Here is a 17,370-nt window from a genome sequence, read left to right as displayed (position 1 = left end):
TTAGAAGTGGTCTAGCTCTTTTTAGTAAGAGAACAATGCACAAACACATGAGGTCATTACCCAAACAAAGGAAGCAACTCATCTTAATTAAAATTGTTTCGATGATGTCAGCTCCAAGCCCTAGCTTTTCTAGATACAAGATGAGTTGTTTTTCTTTGTTTGGGCCATGACCTCATGTGTTTTGTGCGTTGCTCTAGTGAACACGGTAGCAACTCGGAAGAGATCACGTTGCAAATAAGGTGCTGGACGTGCCAAAGTGAAGACTATGTGTTCATTTTTGCAGGTCAAGGTTTACAGCGACGTTGCCATAGCAGTGTGTCTAACTATATATAGATGCAAGCTTAGGACGGGCGAGCAAATAGACAGCAGCTTTTCGATTAATTACTATATTGCGTTAGGTAGTTGTTAGATATACTGGTTTGACAGGTCGTCGTGCTTTTTGTGCTCTACACCACTTGATACTACTACCTTGTGGAGCAAGAGAAAACGGTTGGATGGACGTAGTCTCACTGATGCTCGACATACTTTAGAAGTTATGCTTCAAGAACACTCGGGCCTTCCACTGTCTTCGTACTTGCCACCTGCTGGTCCAGCTTATGTGTGTCACTACTGTCAAAAAGATTTGAAGAAACTAAGTGAACTTCATCTGCTGAAGGTTAAGGTGAGTCTTAGTTCATTTTGCATGTTGATCTACATAAAAATTAACTAAGAAAGATGGAATTATAATAAAACTGCATATGGTTGGTTCATTTAAAGATAAAACAACATTTGGCACACTTGCCTGTCTATGTATGTGGTACAGCTTCAAAGAGGCAACGACTTGAAGTACCTGGGGATGAAGATGGAGATGAAATGACAGGTAGCCAACCAGAAATGCTTCAACAGAGGATCCAAAAAGTGTCTCCAAAAGTAAAGGTCAGAGGATATCTGAGTCATCAAACTTGCATCTAGCTTACAAATCATTGATGGAATGCATAACTTCTAGGTGGTTGTAAAATACAAGTCTGGAATGAGAGCATACAACCTTGCTTCTCCAAGAAGAAAGCAGGCAGTAAAGAGATGTGTTCGCGGGAATTTGTTCTCGGTGAATTTTGCCACGACTTCTGCAGAAGCATGCAACACAGCCATTACGTCACTAAAGAAGAAAACTGCTAAAGAAATTAATCAGATTAGGAAACTTGGCAAGAGAAGTGTATTCATGGACAGTGAAGCTCTTTTGCACTTTTCGTGGGATAGAATTTGGTTGGAGCTGAAAAAATATACTCCTACATTGTTGCATGTGATTAGCATCTTAGTGTCCGAAAGTGCTCAGAGGTGCAAGCCCCTTGTTTGCTTCATTGCATCAATGGCCTTGAAACAGCGGTACAAGCAGTTTTCTATAGTTCAACGTGTCATCTCTCTTTTGTTGTATGGCAATGGAACTGCTAAGCAAGTATATATATACATATATATATATATATATATATATATATACATATACACACATATAAAAGTTGGACATTTTGCAATTTTAATATTTTTTCTATCACTAGGTGTTTTCTTGTTTGCAACCCCTAATGGTCTGCATATCACACAAAGGTACTCTTAAAATTTTGGATAGAATCAGTGACAACTTTGATTCCGAAGTGAAATCATGGTCAGAAAACCTAAAGCATCACTTTCCAGTAAGTTATGACATTAGTTTTAATTTAATTGTTTCTCTGATTTAAGTTAACTTAATCAAGGTCTTTGTTTTTATATATTAAGACAGAAATGAGGATCATTGGTGTGGCCAAGTCAAGTGAATTAGCCCAGTCTTCTTTGTCTAGCAACCAGTCAGAATACAGATTAGACACTGACAATCAAACAGACCACTGTACAGAAAACCAGACAGTTGACAAGACTGTCTCTACAGACTCTGAATTGAAAACTGAAATTTTGGAGAGTGATGGGCATTCTTCAAGAAAGTCTACATCTGACCTGGATTCACCCTCTAGTCAATTAAGTGACATTGATGTGGAAAATTGTTTACTTGAAGATGACACTGGAAGGTAAATAGATGACTGTACAGTGTGTAGTGTGTAGTGTGGTGTGGTGTGGTGCATTATATACATGTGTTAGGTTAAAAGTATTTTAGTTCGTGTGTGATTGCATGTGTGTAGAGAAGTCATTCAATCTCAATGGACTGGGTTTAAGATTGTGGGTGATAATATTGACAAAAACGTTAGACCATCCAATCAAAGAGTTGACCATCAAACTCGTTCTTATCACTATTTTCATTCCTTTGCGGTCTTGGACAGAATCGATCTGAGCATTTCATCGAATAGAGCTCCTAACACATTCAATCTAACCATTGATGATTTCTTAATAAATAGCCACGACATCATGCAGCTGGAAAGAGACTTTGAAGTACTTCTTTCCAGGTACTTGTGCAATTGATTGTGAGCTGTTTACTGATTAATTAATACTAGGCTATACGACTATGGCAGAGTTCTTGTGAGACGAATCCCAGACTTTGAACATCAAGCAGCTGATGTAGTGTGGCACATTCCATGCAAGTATCAAAAGGAGATGTCAAGTAAATCGAAGATGGTGAATAGACTGTTGCATGGTTTTCTGTATAGCCAGGGCTCCAGCTGAGTATTTGTCTTTGTATTTACTTAATTAGGTGCCATTGGGAGTGCTTCTCCACAATGAAATTTACCTGCCAGAAATGTGCAAGATACTTGGTTCGCTACAAGAATATGTCCCCTCTCGTGTAGTGAACAGTACTCTTGACGTGGGAGATAAGTCATTGTGCTTGAAAAATGTCGATTTCTTGCCTATTTTGATGGGAGGCGATCAACTTACAGCAGCCAGGGCTAGAGGGGCCAAGTCTCTAAGAAGTAGCCATGACAATGCAAAAGATAGATTGGAAGGATTGCTGCCTGTTGTTGAAGATTGGCATGCTCGCCTCACCTTGGCAAAGGTATATTATTGGTGTTGATGGTAACCTATAGGGTTAGCTATATATACAGTATTAGCTTACTTTCTATATTTGTGCAGGCTATATGGAAGCGCTTATATTGGGACGATTCTAGCAGAGACAAAGGCACTTTACACCATCTAAGACATGTGCTAAATAGGACCAGCGTGCATAAAGATCCTGGTAAAGACCTCAAGGCTGCTGAGGACTTTTTTACCCTTGTATGAGAAGCTCATGTGGTGTCAGCAGCACAGTCTGTAAAATCAACACAAGGGGAAGAAGAGACCTTAGCACCCTTATGCAGAAAAGTCATGGATTCTTTTGTGTTGCTGTCATCCTTACTAGCACAGAGGTAAGGCACTGTAGCTATAGAGTCGATCTACAAGTTGTAGTACAATGAAATATATTATTATTATTTATCTATTATACAGGGAACATTCTACTGCTTTCGATGCAGTCCATGTTTATGCACTTGACATCCTGAATCTTGGCCTCATCTACAAGGGTTTTCATGACGCAGTCAAAGAGGGGGATGGTGATAGAGTGATACGATACTGGAAAGTGCTCATGGTGCTATTTAAAGAAACCGGTAAACGAAATTATAGCAAGGAGGCATTTCTGCTAATCCTCCAACTTCACTCGTTATCTGAAAGAGCAGCCACAGAAGTAAAATGGAGCCGGTTTGTAAATAGAAGGGGCCAAATTGGATGCAACATACCTTGCGATTTGGCGATGGAACACCTAAACAGACGGCTGAAGGGTATCATCCGTAATATGGGAGCTAATGTTGTCCCTTCAGCATTAGCTCGTGCAGCAAAATCAATAGGTAGTGTAGACTGTGTGTGCGACTTGTTCGAACAGTCGGTTATGGCTCAGCAGACATCTAGCAAACACACCATCGCTCAAGACAGCAAAGACTTTCAGCTAGTGCTGCAAATATTAAATGAAAAAAAAATATTCAAGGAAGAGATTGGAAGGCATCATAGCCGCTTTCGATACTCATGCACCCTCCTGGAACAAAGCAGGAAAGAAACTCTTTGCACATGGCTACAGAAGTTGCTGCAAGAGCACATTGGTTTCGTACCTGAGGATGACGACAATGATGATGATGATAATGATGTAGATGTACATTTTAATGACACCGAGTGAACCTAAAGTATTATTGTTATTATGTGCTATGTATTGTAAGCATGAAAACTCTAGACTAGCTATGTATGAACTACCATATATGAGCTGTACGTATATCTATGAATTAATACATGAAGATCATGCAGTATACGCATGCAGTGTTGATCGTTACGTAAAGGTTACTCAGGGCCAGGCAGATATCATATAATGTAAGTAGTAGAGACTTGCGTGTTCCATAGATGTCTGACATGCAGTGTCAGAAGTGAAGTCTGCAACCCAAGCTGCTTCCGTTCATATTACTCCAATCACAACGTGGTCTCTTCTTGGTTGCTACTGTATGTGTTCACCAAAGCAAAGCACAAAACACATGAAATGATTACCCAAACACAGAAAGACGACTCATCTTGTTTCGATGACGTCATGCAACTCCAAGCCCTTCCAGATATCGCTCACTCCGGACTGTCTGCGGTCGCTTTAGACGTCAAAAAACAGCAAACAGCACTGAGTACGTTCGCATCCATCCAGTACGTTCGCATTCAGTCTCCGTTGTGACACGAGCGCACAACGCTAGATCGTACGACGTCGATCATGGTTGCATGAAATCGAAGCCTGTCGACGTCAACGTCCCCACGGCCGCGTTTAATCGCTGCCGTAGACATGCAGATTTCACAAACAGCAACGACTCTAGCTGTAGTCTTCGAGTTGTTCTCTACGAAACAAGAGAAGCTATTGAGATAGGATTGCATTGCGTGCATACCAGTCTCGTCTTTAGTGAAGCGTTTAAGAAACAAAATCCGGTCTTTAGATAGCCGATTTCTGGCTACGCGGCACACAGCGACATCAAAGGCAGTACACCAGACCCCATTTCGCCGGGGAGGCCGCGGCGAAAGGGGTCTGGCTACGCGAGACTAGATAACCACGTAGATTTAATGGAATAAAGGGTAGGGGAAACAGGCCTCCCAAGCACGAGATCATCCGACATCCGGATGGGAGGGTGGAAAACGAAAAGAAACACACGCACTCTGGGACGCTTGCTGCGCTGTGGCGGGCAAAATAGTCGCTAGCGATGCGCATGCTCCATTTGTTGCAAGACCTTCGTGAGCCTGCTGTGCACGTGCGCTTAGCAGCGCATCTCCGGACAAATTCGGCTACGTTTAACTGGTTCGCTAAACTCCATTTGAATTCTTACTTCCGTCAGTTTACCAATGACGATGTTCATTTCCCGACTTGACGCGGCCACTTACCTGAGCCAGCCTGTATAATGAAGGTGTGGCCGTGGAGAGTGGGCGGAGCACGGACAGTCCATCATGGTCTAGGTTAACCGACGTCCGGCGCTGATCCCGAACTTCAGGCCGGACTCCGACCTACAAGGAAGGCGATCACGTCCAACGGCGAGGTCCCCGCACCCAAGCCGGACCCACTTGTCCAAACTCATTCAGTTACGTACCGCCGCTTAGCTGTCAGGGGTGAGTGCCTTGTCACTTTCTAGTGAGAATGCCTCTATTGCACGCCCGTACAAAAGCAACCATGCACGCAAGTACACTGTACAACTAGTCGCCGGGTAGAAAGCACGGATGCTACCGCCGTGTCTTCGGCAAACTTGTCATTGCTCCGTCTCTGGCGGGAAGCTACTAACGACTGAGAGTATGCCGCTAGAGTCTTGGCGTCAAATTTTACGTAGCGCTTGCAAACCTCACTTCTCCACCTCGCCAGTGTCTGGATCGTGGAGTCAGTTCTGCATATGTGGTTGCGGCTCCAATCCTAAAGCTGTGCCTCGAGTAACCGGACACAAACCACTGGCTTCTAGTGCCGCCCGCACTTCTTTGACAAGTCGTTGCAAAGACAGAGGCATTCCATCAGAGCACAGAAACAAAGGGACTGCCTCTCGATCTCGCCGGGCGAGGTAAACCAGCATTGCCGAAATAGGACATAAAGCAACACCCGTCTTCCCGAGATGGATATCCACACCCTGGAGGAACGGGTCGGTTTTTTTACTACATGAGCCTAACTCTCATGAGGGACGGGTTCAAGAGGGAGTCCACCGCAACATCGCTAACTATTAGATGAACCGACGATTCAACGGCCGGTACGAACTGTACAGTACCGTAACTTCGCCCGCGAGCAGAAAACCAAAGAAAGACAAAGTGCAGCCCAAAGTATCACCATGTCCCGCTCGTCCACTCTTGGGGCCCAGTGGTCTTTCATTCTGAACAGTACACATTAGGAGTGGTTGGTATAGTCGCTGCCGCCATTTTGGACTTGCCGTCGACCACGCAATGCCTCGTAAGATTGGTATAGTACACCAACAGTGGCAGGGAGACTGCAGGAGGGGTTTCCTAATTCGTGCCCAATGCGAACATGGCACACCGTTGACAGGGCATTTTTGCGGGTAGAGTGCGCAATACACTCGTCCGTTAGGAACGCCACTAAGTTAGCTAACAAGCATAGAGTCCGTTCAGAGGTCGGAATTTAGATTGGTGCGATACCGGTTTGCTCGCAAGACTGTTGATACCGTGAGTACCCTGACTGGTATCCACGCAACGTAAACAGGGTTAGCCGAGAAACGGGGTTAGAGTTAAACACGCAAGAGACCGCAGTTTGACGTCTACTCGATGTCGGTGTCGCATATCAACGACGCCACGTTTGGTGTCACTGGACGCGGAGCCGGGTCAAGATTTAAACCAAACAACCAATGACCAGTCCATCAGGTTTCGCGACACTGCGTCGGCGACTGCGTTCCGCGCCCCCTCATGAACTGCGCGCCGACGTAAACGCAAAGCTACAGTGCGCCGCCACAAAATGGAGACTGCGCGATAGTTGTAGCACGCGCTTTTTTGCTGCAATTGCATTTTCAAACCGCCACTACGACCGCGGAGCCGTACGACTCAAACTGGACGTAAACGGCCGCGCACCCTGCTCCGAAACACAACCATGGTCAACACTACTGTGATCATCTCCTCGGGCGCAATGAGAACGCCAACCCAGGTTGTGAGCGATGCCATGCAGCTAAACCCATGACTTGTCCCGCACTGTCCTGCGGCCCCAAAATCCGGACGCATCCAACTGCGTTGCTATTGAGGGAAGAAGGCGGCCAATCGCGGCCAGTCTGGAGCGGCGAGCGGGCTCCCGCACGCAAACACATCGCAACCACTCGCCTCCAATTCAGCTCCAAACACCACCAGCCATTACCACAGGACGCTATTCGTCTACCGTCCGGGCTGTGACTTTAAACCCCTTTTTTCATTGTAGTGACCGCGCCCTTCTCCCGTGCAGCCACCGGCTCCGCGGTTTAGCACTCCGCATGTGCCACACGCGTGCTTGTAAGTGCGCGATGGTGCCCCTTTACGCAATCAGATGTTCCACCCATGACACAGCGGCACTCTGTTGCAACCGCTACCCCGCCTGGACACCGCCGCAGGACACAGTGAGAATTGCATCGGAGTAAGAGCGACGTGCGAGCTCGACTGCGGAAATTCAAGCCGCTCAAGAAGAGGCCGAGGCCGCATCGACAGAGCGCACTCTGCGGTCACATGGTTAGTTTCCAGGCACAGTCGGCACGACAGAGCCCCAGCCCGTGACAGCGGTCCAGCAGTACCCGACGAATATTTATACACGGAAAAGGTTGCTCCCACACGTGTGTGTGACCGCGCGTACCTCCTAAATCAGGTGTCGACCAGCCAGCTGCCATTCTTACGATAAGCTGCAGGTACTCCAACAGGTATTTTCACCCTGTTGAGATGCTTCTCAGCGGTTATGGCAGTGCATGCAACGAAGCACCGAACGAACCCAGGCAGGCTCCAACGCCACTCGACGCGCACGTCTCCTCGCGGTCACTCCAGCCCCACCCCGCGGAGCGCCATCCTCGAGCTGTCGCAAGTCAAAACTGTCTGGCAGCAGATCCGCCATCTCCACACACTCTCCCGCTTGGGTTTGCATCAACAATTTTTCAGATATAGGCTTAAACAACTCGCTTAGAAAGAACGGCGCCCCTCGCCGTCTTTCCAACGACCGGGTGCGGCCGCTCCTCCACCTCGTCCGTGAGCAGTTGCATGTGATCTATCGCTGTCGCCGCTGGAAAAGCACACAGAGCAGCATTGACACTTGCAACCCAAGGAAGTGTGCTCCGCCTGCTACTAGCCATTCGTGCAAAGCGTGTCCTCCACTCCGCTTTCGCGCCACTATACTCAACGTGGACGCCCACCTTTGCATCCACAGACCGCCCGCGCCGCCACCGGCACAATCGCCGCCTGGTCCCACATCGACCATCCGCAGACGGTGCTGTGGTCCCCGCATGACCCATTCGCTGACCGCCACTAGTCCCACGCCCACCATCCGCCGATGGCTCCGCAGGATGGCATAGCCGTCATTACAGTCGCCAAGCGTTTGCATTTTGTGTTGCTCATTAAGGCTATTCTTGCTGATTACGTAAAACCGTTATCTGCCTGTCTGTACACTCGTCATATGCATGTATGTGCTTGCCCGCATATGCGTTGCCCGCCACTGGCACTGCCCCATCGGCCGACAGTCCCGTTACAGCCACCCGCGGCGTCGCCATCTCTACGAATGCGCGTTCCTTTTTTGCTGAGTACTGCTGGCACTGCGCCCCCGTCTGCCGACGGTTTCGCAAAAGCTACCAGCTCAGTCGCTTTACCCTGTCTGTTCTTCGAAGCTCGATTTACTACATACGGTATACGAACGAAACCTGCGTTTTGCAGATACACGCGCTCAAGGCCTTTTGGAACCTCGCCTGTCCCCGAACTCTGCGCACTATCTCCAGGACCTCGCCTGTCCCCAGATAAAACGTCCATGATCACATGCTCTTAACACGGCGGCAAGCGCTGCTCAATCGCTTCCTGCGCGCAAGTAGACGTGCAAACCGAATGGTTTCACCCTGTCCATTCCTCCTTGTACGCACACAAAAGAAACACCGCTACATACAGACCTCCAACCCATCCCCGACACCGCGCCTACAGCACTAACCCCTCCGCGAAATCTAGAGCTATGCTATCTGGACCTGTTGCCGAACTGCTGGCCCACGACCGTCGCTAGAATTTATCGACTGCCCTCCCGGCGGTCTGCTCCATTATTTCTTGGAGCTGTTGAGGAGACACAACCGCCCGCGCATCCACGGAGGTCCCACTTGCTGGCTGTTGCTGTTGGTCTTGCATAAACCGAGAAAACACTGTCGAGTTGTAAGCCGGAACGAGCGAAAGCCAAGAGCGCAACGGAGCATGCTCGTGCTCTTACTCACCATTCACGGAGCTTCGTCGCTGGCAAGCAACTGTACATGGAACATTGCTTCTTCTTCTGTTGCAAGCCTGACTCTAACCCAGACTGCGCCCGTGCACTAGACCACCCTTGTCCTCGCTTACCGATCCTGCGACCCCTCGCGACAAGACTACGCACACCAATGCTACTGTTCGTGCTGGACGACAACAAGACTGCCTGCCCGTTATCGTCATAGATGTACAGTACTACTTGGATGCGATTACACTTCACCAACAGATTAACCATGCTCTCCCGTCCCAACGCGACTGCTACCACTCGAGCCACTGCTCAACGCCATTGCCCTCCTTCTCTGTTACTTATCTTGCCGAGACGGTGCTCGCGACTGCTATTGCTTACAACGGTCAACATTACACCATTGTTCAAGCCAGCACTGTGCTCCACGGTGACGAGACGGTGCTCGCAACTGCCGGTCGTGCTGCCAGACGTCTCTCTGTGCCCGGGGCCCTGCATAAGCAAACGGACTTTCCCTCTCGCTTGCAGCATGCTCTCTGCTCAGCTTTCTCGGCCTCTCGCAATGTGCTTGTTTGCATCAGTGCCACACTTGACACGCCATGCAACGCCCGCAGCAGCTACCTCTTTGCTCATTGCAACCAGCTAGCTGCTCATACGCCCTATACGCTGCAACTGCTGCGACAAATATCTTCGCTACCACCAGGTATGCTGTCGCGAGCTTTGTGCCACCCGCTCGCTCGCGATATCTTCTTTCTCGATTAAGCGACACCGTGGCAGCAATAAATCGCGAAAACACCGCGACGGCAGAAACAGTACGCGAAATAGAGATCATTGGCAACCGCGGAAGAAGCCGAGTCATCTACCTTCCGTTGATCTCCTGAGGAGACAGTCTGCCAGTGCTGAATCCAACGGCCTTGGCTAGCTCCGTCGCGAGTGCGGACTTGTTCTGTTGATATTTCCCCTTCTGACTGCTCACCGTCTGCCATGAACAAACGAAAAGAAACACACGCACTCTGGGACGCTTGCTGCTGTGGCAGGCGGGATAGTCACTAGCGATGCGCATGCTCCGTTCATCGCAAGACCCTCGTGCGTTCAGCAGCAAAGCCAGTGTGTGTGTGTGTGTGTGTGTGTGTGTGTGTGTGTGTGTGCGCGCGCGCGCGCGCGTTTATTATCAATATTACTCAACTTAAATGTTATTTATTCAATTCAGTGATACGTGTATAATTAATGTATTTATTAACAATAAAAATAAGCAGGTACATTAATTTTTAACTAAATCGTGCACAACAACATCTGGGTACTGTACTGACCACACAGACTGCCAGCTGGTCTCGCGTGGCCAGACGTTCGCGCGCGGGGAGGGGCGTGTAGTATAGTGTAACTACCAGGGTAGTCATTTTGTGCGGTAACAGCTAATCATGACGTAATGCATAGCAGCCACCAACAAAAACCCGACCACTGTGTCTAGACGTTCTTCTCGCCCCTCTCCCCGCGCGAACGTCTGGTCACACGAGACTAACTGCCAGCTACATGGCATGTGTAGCTAGAGGCTAGGACTAAATCATCTACCAGCTTGACGTATTTAGATACACAGTATTTCCAACTATCGAGATACGCAATTGCGCAACAGACGAAAACATGCTAAACGTTACGTTTGCAATTACAAGCATTGTTACAATAAAACAAGCACTCTACTGTCTCATTGTGACAGCAGGGTAGGCGAGAGAGTGGTCAACAGGGTTGCCAGGAGGGTACACAAAAGGCTGGATCACACAGCTGCCCGACTGAGTAGGGTATGCAGGATGGTAGACTATTACAGAGTTGCCAGGAGAATACCCAGGACAGTAGACAGGAGGGTTTACAGCATAGCAGACAGTAGTGGCTTGGTTTGTACGAGAGGCATCAAGATCAGCTCGATTTCGAAAATCAACAACCGCCATGATGATCTAGAAACACAAACAATGCATGCCACCACGTCAACATTCTATCTAGCTTGTGCTACGTGTATAACTCGTAAAACGCTTTGATTTAAATTTAATTAATTAATAATTACTAAATACTATTTTGTTAATTAGCGATTTTGTTAGTGTTTGCTGATCTTACCCACATAGGAATTGACAGAAAACTGAAAGCAAGAGTTACATACACTCGTCTCTCAATCTCTGTATCGAAAATGTATTTTTTTGCACCAATCCAAGTCCGTACTCTGACACACACAACAGCAACTGTCAACTACTACTACCACTATAAATCATGCATTAGTATCATAGAATGTACTCTAGGATCTCCAGACTCACGTGAGCTTGGCAGTGTCCCGTATATGACAAAGGTAAGCTCACGTGAGTCTGGAGACAAAGCTATATTTTAGTTTTCTAGGGACATGATAAGATAGCTTGCTAACCATTTGCAACGTCCAGTACATTTTGTTAACGTTTAGTGTAATAATTTTATTACTAATTTATTAGTCTTTTTAATATCTAAAATATTATTAAGAATTTGTTTACAGTAGGTATATCCTAAGTATACTTACTTAAGACTTTATTGTAAAATTTTGTATTTAAATTACTGTCCGTAACCGGGTATACACTAACGCACGCTACAATACTACTTAGTACTTGTCAGTGTACATAAATTTGAGGATTTCTAGTTGCATCAATATGCCAGCGAAAAGGACTGTTTGCAACTAAAAACGTCGCCATTACAAGCGCTCAATTTGTATAGAAAATTATTTAATCAAGTTAATTAATTAGTATTTTGAAGCAGAATGCATGGCTATAAATATCAACAACAGTCAACAGACTTCGATTTCACGTCGACGTCGTCTAGCCGGATGTCGGTGTCGCTTGAATGTCTGCACAAACGTCCCAGCAGACCTTTCCCCTATACATGCATTGTCTAGCTACTCAACCACAGACTTATAATTATTGACGTCACACCTGCAGCTCAACTTACAAATAGCCGAAACAGGCGAGCCACAAGATTGCCATGACGACGTCCAGCATGCAGCTCATAACGCTGATGATTTGACGAGTGGGATTTTTGATCTCACTCACAAAAGCCAAACAGTCCAAAGTACAGAATACGACGGACAGAATCAGAGACAGTGAGCCACAAGCCAAACCCAACTCACAAGGTGAATATTTCAAGTCGGAAATGCATAGTTTACCGTAAAAGCCGTAATAGTTACGACTAGAGCCATTGACGAAGAGCTTGTCAGCAATGCAGCAGGGGCGTAGACACAATTCTAAAACTGGGGGGGCTTAACCAAGAGGCCTAATTGTGCTTTATCATAACTAACTATCCCACTGGCATTGACCATGAAAGCAATGTCTCAGGTGAAGAAGACGCCCAAGAGCACGCCCAAACTAGCAACGTGGCTGGACCAGCCTCTACAAGTTCTGAAAGCGGCCACCACTCTCACCAGCCCGACGCAACTGATGCCTCCGAGACAAGACCGGTTGCTGGCGCCCAGCCTCAGCCCACCTTGATGCCTTGGAGTCCTCACCAACCCTTGCTGTCCTTCCCATATCGCACATTTGCTAAGCAGCAGCGAGCATTCTGTTCTTCTTGGTATAGAAGATACCCGTGGTTGCATTATCAAGAAGCAGATGACAAAGTCTTCTGCTTCTACTGCCAGGTGGCGGAGAAGAAGGACTTAGGCTCAGTTGCTCTGCGCGCTGGGAACTTGGACGATAAATTCGTGAGAACTGGCTTTACAGACTGGAAGAAAGCACTCACTAAATTTGAAAAACATCAGAAATCAGTCTTTCATCGTGATGCTATGGATATGGTGGTTGGCAAGGAACAGAATGTTGGGCAAATGCTAGGGAAAGGTTATGCAGAAGAAATGGTTGAGAATAGGAATATGTTACAGATAATTATTAGTTGCATTCGATACCTTGCTCGGCAAGGTCTCGCCATGCGTGGTCGGTCTAAACCTGAAGGTAGTGTCGCTCTTGAAAGGGATTCCAACTTAATGCAACTCCTCATTATGCGTGCTGAAGACAATCCGAGGCTCTGGAAATGGTTAGACAAATGCCAGGCCAAGTTCACAAGCCCCTGTATACAAAATGAAATTCTCAGTATCATGGCATTAATGATTCTGAGAGATGTTGTTAGGAAGGTATCGGGAAAGTGGTACACTATCATGGTAGATGAAACTACAGATTTGTCCAATACTGAACAAATGGTCTTCTGTCTTCGATACGTAGATGATGATCTGGAAGTCCATGAGGAAGTAATAGGGCTGTATAGCTTAGACTCAACTTCTGCTGACTCTATACTAGCAACAGTTCAAGATATCCTGTTACGCATGAATCTAAGGATTGACCATTGCCGAGGCCAGTGCTACGACGGCGCTAGTAACATGGCAGGAGCGAAGTCAGGCGTTGCAAAAAGACTAAATGATCTAGAGCCCCGTGCGTTGTACACACACTGCTATGGTCATGCATTAAACCTAGCGACTCAGGATGTGTTGAAAGGTATCAAGGTCATGCGAAGTGCTCTGGAGACCGTACATGAAATTACTAAGTTGATAAAAAAATCACCCAAACGTGAAAGCATCTTCAAGAAGTTTAAAGATGTTGTCACTGCTGGCTCTCCAGGACTACGGATTCTTTGTCCTACACGATGGACGGTCAGGGCTGAGGCATTAACGTCAATATCTGAAAACTACACTACACTTCAGATGACTTGGGATGTGGCAAAAGAAGCCACAAAGGATACTGAGATGAGAGCTAGAATTGGAGGAATCGCTTTGCAGATGGACACATTTGACTTCGTTTATGGTGTTGAACTTGGAAGAAAGCTGCTGAACATAGTGGACAACCTGTCCCGATCCTTACAGAGTTCTACTATTTCAGCATGCGAAGGCCAAAAGCTAGTCAGTACTACAACAACAACTATCCAGTCAATGAGATCTGATGAGTGCTTTGATATATTTTGGAAGTACGTTGAACGCAAAAGATTGTCACTTCAAGTGCCATCCCCTACCCTTCCACGACGTAGGAAAGTTCCAAGACAATTCGAGGTAGGAGAAGGTGCAACAGTACATCCAGTAGAAGTGAAGGAGATCTATCGAAGGGCTTACTTTGAGGCCATTGACTTGATTTTAGCAGCAGTCAAAGATAGATTTCATCAGAAAGGATTCAACATGTTACAGAAATTAGAGACAGTTGTAACTTCTCTTCAGCAACCCCAGCAATCGGAAGCACTGAAAGAGATTGTCAATTTTTATGGTGATGATTTCAGTCACCCAGACCGACTTCAAACACAGCTCACTCTTCTTCATGCAGGTACTGAACAGCCACTGACGGATGTACGGTCTCTGGTCGTATACCTCAAATCCTTAAGCAGTGCAGAAAGACAGTTTTTTTCTGAAGTCATCAAAGTAGTCAAGCTCATTCTGGTAATGCCGGCAACAAACGCCACAAGTGAAAGAAGTTTTAGTGCTCTCCGTAGACTCAAGACATGGCTACGTTCTACAATAAGTGAATGTCGTCTCAACTGGTCTATGATACTCCATATCCATAAGGACAAAACTGATGCATTACCAATAAAAGGTGTTGCGAATGAGTTTGTTACACGTAATGAAAGCAGAAGACGACTATTCGGACACTTTGATTAAACTCTTTTGAATTAGTAAATGTAGTGTTGTGTTGTACGCGTACTGCCTATCCCTTAATGTATCAAAGATTTGAAATACAAGTCTCAAATTCTGGGGGGGCTTGAGCCCCCAAAGCCCACCCCGGTGTCTACGCCCTTGACTGCAGCGAGCACTACGACACCAAAAGCCTAGAAATAAATGATACCAAGAGCCTAGAAAAAGTGATACCAAGTTTCGTGTATTACGAAGTTACGGCAACTAGTCTGGTGGTGTATCCACTAGTACAGACGGTTTTTGTAACACGCTCGCGTTGGGCGGATGTGACGCATGCAGAGCTTACCAGACTAGCCAGTCGAAGAACGACTCGAGTTGCAGCCGACTTGCGATTTCTCATCTCACCGCGCGGTGTCAGTTAGAGAACGAAACGGTTAGAGAACGAAAAGAGTAGAGAGCACTTGCACCAATGACGTACTGGACGTCTTGCGCACATCCGTGGCTGTAGTGACGTCACTAGCCTCGGCCTCCCAAATTCTTGTAGCGCCAGCTATTGTGAGGCGCTGTACGTGTACGGTCAGGGAGGTCGAGATGTCAGTGGTGTACACGTACAGTAATTTTATTCTCTTTCTCTAGCTTTTTAAAAACTATTTACCGTTCTTAGAAACGTCGACCTCTAGATGTCCGACTATCAAAAACTAGGCTAGAGCGCGGCCCAGAGCCATATATATATGGCTCTGGTGCGGCCCCGTTCCTCGGACACCATCATATTCCGGACGCGAGTCCTCAGTTATCCGTTTTTGAACGCAGTCCCTACCACTGCATAAATGTAGGTATACAAGTTGTAATTGAGCACACCAAAAAAGAGCATTGTACTTCTTCTCTGCTTAGAGTGAGATTGAAAACTGTGCGGAGCCTTGCATACCCCGTTCATCGGACAAACGCATCGTTCACCGGACAGCAGCGCCTAGTCTCGCGTGGCCAGACGTTCGCGCGCGGGGGAGGGGTGTGTGAGGAGGAGGAGCCTGTAGTACGTCTGGACACCGGGTTTTTGTTGACGACGCCAGAATCTTGGCGTGATCAATCACGTTGCAGAACCGCAATTATGGGCGTAGCTTAACTACCACGTCCGGGACTTCATGGCTTCAATCGCTTAAAATGTCGTACGATGAAGAGTCGATTTCACTTGCCATTCTGTTTGCAACTAAGTCTATGGGGTACCTCGAGCTTCGACCTTTACACGAACAGGTAGTGAAACACTTTGTAGAAGGTAGAGACGTTTTTGTGTCCTTTCCCACCGGCGGCGGCAAGTCGCTGTGCTACGCTATCTTACCTCTTGTCGTACCTGGATTTTTTAGTGCCAGGAAGATTGATACCAGACTCTTTGGCAGACCGTTTCACTGGAGAACGAGCTCGAGTTGAAGACGCTGACATCGGTATCAAGCGCGCACGTTTTGATGGTTCATATCACCCTTTACTCGCTGAACCTGAACATCTAGACCATGCAATTTCCCAACAACGTTGACCTGCCCTCGCAACTCTGCCTCCTTCCTATTGAGCTCATCTCGTAGGGATTTCAACTTCTCTAGATTTCTTGCGCAAGGTCGAGAGTGTGGTGGGAGCATGACGCTCACCGAATCAGGGTAAAACTCGGTCACAAACTCTTCTAAGATCACTCTAAGATGTTCATTGCGAGAACTGTGCACTAAATGGCGGGTCGCAGGTTTCGAAGTCGCTTTGCAAAGAACGCAATCCATCCAATCAGCCTTGTAATTCTAACATCCGGTCAACTACCTGCTGCAGAGGAGGAGCAGATCTCAGTCTGCGCTCAAGTTAATTTACAGTTCACAATAGACAATTGTAGGATGAAAAGAACACTTTCATATATTGTAACTACCTGTACTAGTCATTTTGCGCGGTAACAGCTAATCATGACGTCATGCATACCAGCCGCCAACAAAAACCCGGCTACTATGTCCAGACGTTCTTCTCGCCCCTCCCCTCGCGCGCGAACGTCTGGCCACGCGAGACTAAGTAGCGCCTAAATTGCACACACGCATCCTTCAGCCTAGTTACTTATATATCGCTAATCAACAACTACTTACCTACAAATCGTGTTGTTACCCTGCATGTCAGCCAAGATCTGTATGAGTTACAGTCGGTCAAACGCCCGTGGTAACGGCCCCAATCGTCGGACACCCATTTTCTTGCCTTCCTATCTTCTCAGCAACGGCTCTAGGTTTCAAATAACTGCAGTTGATTAAATTCAGTTATCTGAAACGCCGCAGAACGCAGAACGCTTGCCTAGAGTGCTTGATGGCAATTCTGAGTCATTTCTCCTACAACCACGCCCCCACGAGGACGTGTAAGATCTGTCGCTTGAACGAACTAGCCGTTCAACAAAGAAGACGACAACCGAACCGATGAGAGGACAGGATTGAAGTGCTAAAACGCTCTT

The 17,370-nt window shown here is 47.0% G+C and overlaps 2 protein-coding genes and 1 long non-coding RNA gene across 3 annotated transcripts; 2 read left to right on the top strand and 1 right to left on the bottom strand.

Annotated features, from left to right (window-relative positions):
* Positions 1–174: 174 nt before the first annotated feature.
* LOC134184099 (uncharacterized) lies at positions 175–4,657 on the top strand. Its single transcript, XM_062651714.1, has 12 exons — positions 175–239; positions 284–289; positions 427–661; positions 757–915; positions 986–1,084; positions 1,533–1,664; positions 1,747–2,030; positions 2,142–2,402; positions 2,469–2,571; positions 2,648–2,947; positions 3,025–3,296; positions 3,376–4,657. Exons 1-11 carry the CDS (start codon positions 175–177, stop codon positions 3,169–3,171), a joined length of 1,791 nt encoding a protein of 596 aa, XP_062507698.1. The 3' UTR covers positions 3,172–3,296; positions 3,376–4,657.
* Positions 4,658–10,779: 6,122 nt separating this feature from the next.
* LOC134184965 (uncharacterized) lies at positions 10,780–15,407 on the bottom strand. Its single transcript, XR_009970716.1, has 3 exons — positions 15,259–15,407; positions 11,417–11,519; positions 10,780–11,259 (listed from the first exon to the last, which is right to left on the bottom strand). It is a non-coding gene; the product is annotated as an uncharacterized LOC134184965 (long non-coding RNA).
* On the top strand, positions 12,603–15,045 carry LOC134184524 (zinc finger MYM-type protein 1-like). Its single transcript, XM_062652238.1, has one exon. The coding sequence runs from the start codon at positions 12,801–12,803 to the stop codon at positions 14,937–14,939; it is 2,139 nt and encodes a 712-aa protein (XP_062508222.1). The 5' UTR covers positions 12,603–12,800; the 3' UTR covers positions 14,940–15,045.
* Positions 15,408–17,370: the final 1,963 nt, after the last annotated feature.

The sequence above is a fragment of the Corticium candelabrum genome, chromosome 9, assembly GCF_963422355.1.
Source record: "Corticium candelabrum chromosome 9, ooCorCand1.1, whole genome shotgun sequence".
Classification (NCBI taxonomy): Eukaryota; Metazoa; Porifera; class Homoscleromorpha; order Homosclerophorida; family Plakinidae; genus Corticium; species Corticium candelabrum.
Note: the sequence above shows the minus strand (reverse complement) of the source record. Positions and strands in the feature narration are given on the sequence as shown.